The sequence below is a fragment of the Cyprinodon variegatus genome, unplaced genomic scaffold (genome assembly GCF_000732505.1).
Source record: "Cyprinodon variegatus isolate N-32 unplaced genomic scaffold, C_variegatus-1.0 Scaffold1194, whole genome shotgun sequence".
Taxonomy (NCBI): Eukaryota; Metazoa; Chordata; class Actinopteri; order Cyprinodontiformes; family Cyprinodontidae; genus Cyprinodon; species Cyprinodon variegatus.
The window spans coordinates 186929-188006 of NW_015151647.1; the positions used below are offsets into that span (position 1 = coordinate 186929).

General features: G+C 37.2%; 1 protein-coding gene across 1 annotated transcript in view; it reads right to left on the reverse strand.

The window, feature by feature from the left end:
* gdi1 (GDP dissociation inhibitor 1) overlaps positions 1-1078 on the reverse strand; it is a 22350-nt gene that overhangs the window by 11486 nt on the left and 9786 nt on the right. The window contains exons 4-5 of the mRNA XM_015401222.1: positions 591-789; positions 383-514 (exon numbers count right to left, since the gene is read on the reverse strand). Coding sequence (XP_015256708.1) covers positions 383-514; positions 591-789 — 331 coding nt within the window. The remainder of the gene's footprint in view (positions 1-382; positions 515-590; positions 790-1078) is intronic.

The following is a 1078-nucleotide window of genomic DNA, read 5'->3' on the forward strand; positions in this document are numbered from 1 at the left end:
AACAATAATAAAGTCATAAAATTACAATAATAAAGTTGTAATATTATGAGAATAAAGTCCTAAAATTCCTTAAAAAAAGCACTTTTTTCCCTAAAATGAGGATTGTAGAGTGCTGGTCAGACGTCACAGGCTGGTCGAGTTCGAAACGTTCTTTTTGAAACAGGTTGTGGTATGATGACTTTATTCTCGGAATTTTTTACTTTATTCTCGTAATCTCTGAATGGGAATGAAATGAAGAAACTATTGTAAAAGCTGTTATTATAGTTTAAATATATACTTTAATTAATGCCATTATTTATCATCCATCTATAAGGGGAGCCTTATTGTAAAGTGATACCAAGCATTTTTTACATGTGAAAAAAAATGTCAATAAAAATAAAACCTTGCAAATCCCTGTGGCAGCTCTCCCAGGCCATACAGGGGGTAGAGGTAGGGGCTCTTTCCATAACGTGCCAGTGATTCACTGTACAGCTTGATACGATTGATCGTCTCCAAACACGGAACATCAAGATAGCTGGAAGGGGAGAGTAAAGAGTTAATAAGCCTGGCTGGTTTCAGATTACTTACTTCATTTCCCCATCTAGTCTTACTCATCTGTCCTGTAGAGGGCCAGGGCGTGGCCGGTGAAATCGATGACATCTTGGCCAAGGTCAAACTTCTTGTAAACATCCCTCATGGTAGTGGCTTTAGGGTCCACGCCCTCAAAGGTCTTGGGGTCGTTCTCATCAAAATTGGCCACAAAGACCAAAAACTTCCGAAACCTTCTCTTCTCAAACATTCCCATCAGGTCTGGACATTTAAACAAGACGATTCAACTCAAACTGCACAAACAAACGATTGAATAAAAGAGCAAACAAACTACCCAAGTATGGAGTGAACTTTGTTTCATTATTATTGAAAATGGTAATTGTCTCCTTTCTATCTCTTCTTTTCTCTTTATTCTTTCTTTTTTCCTTTTCTTCTTCTGTTTTTCTGCTCTATTTACATTGCAGTGTCCATATAAACTGTAAAACTCCCTGCATAATTATAATAAAGCAATTTCTATCCATGAAACAAGTGGAGCAAGATGGCCATTGCC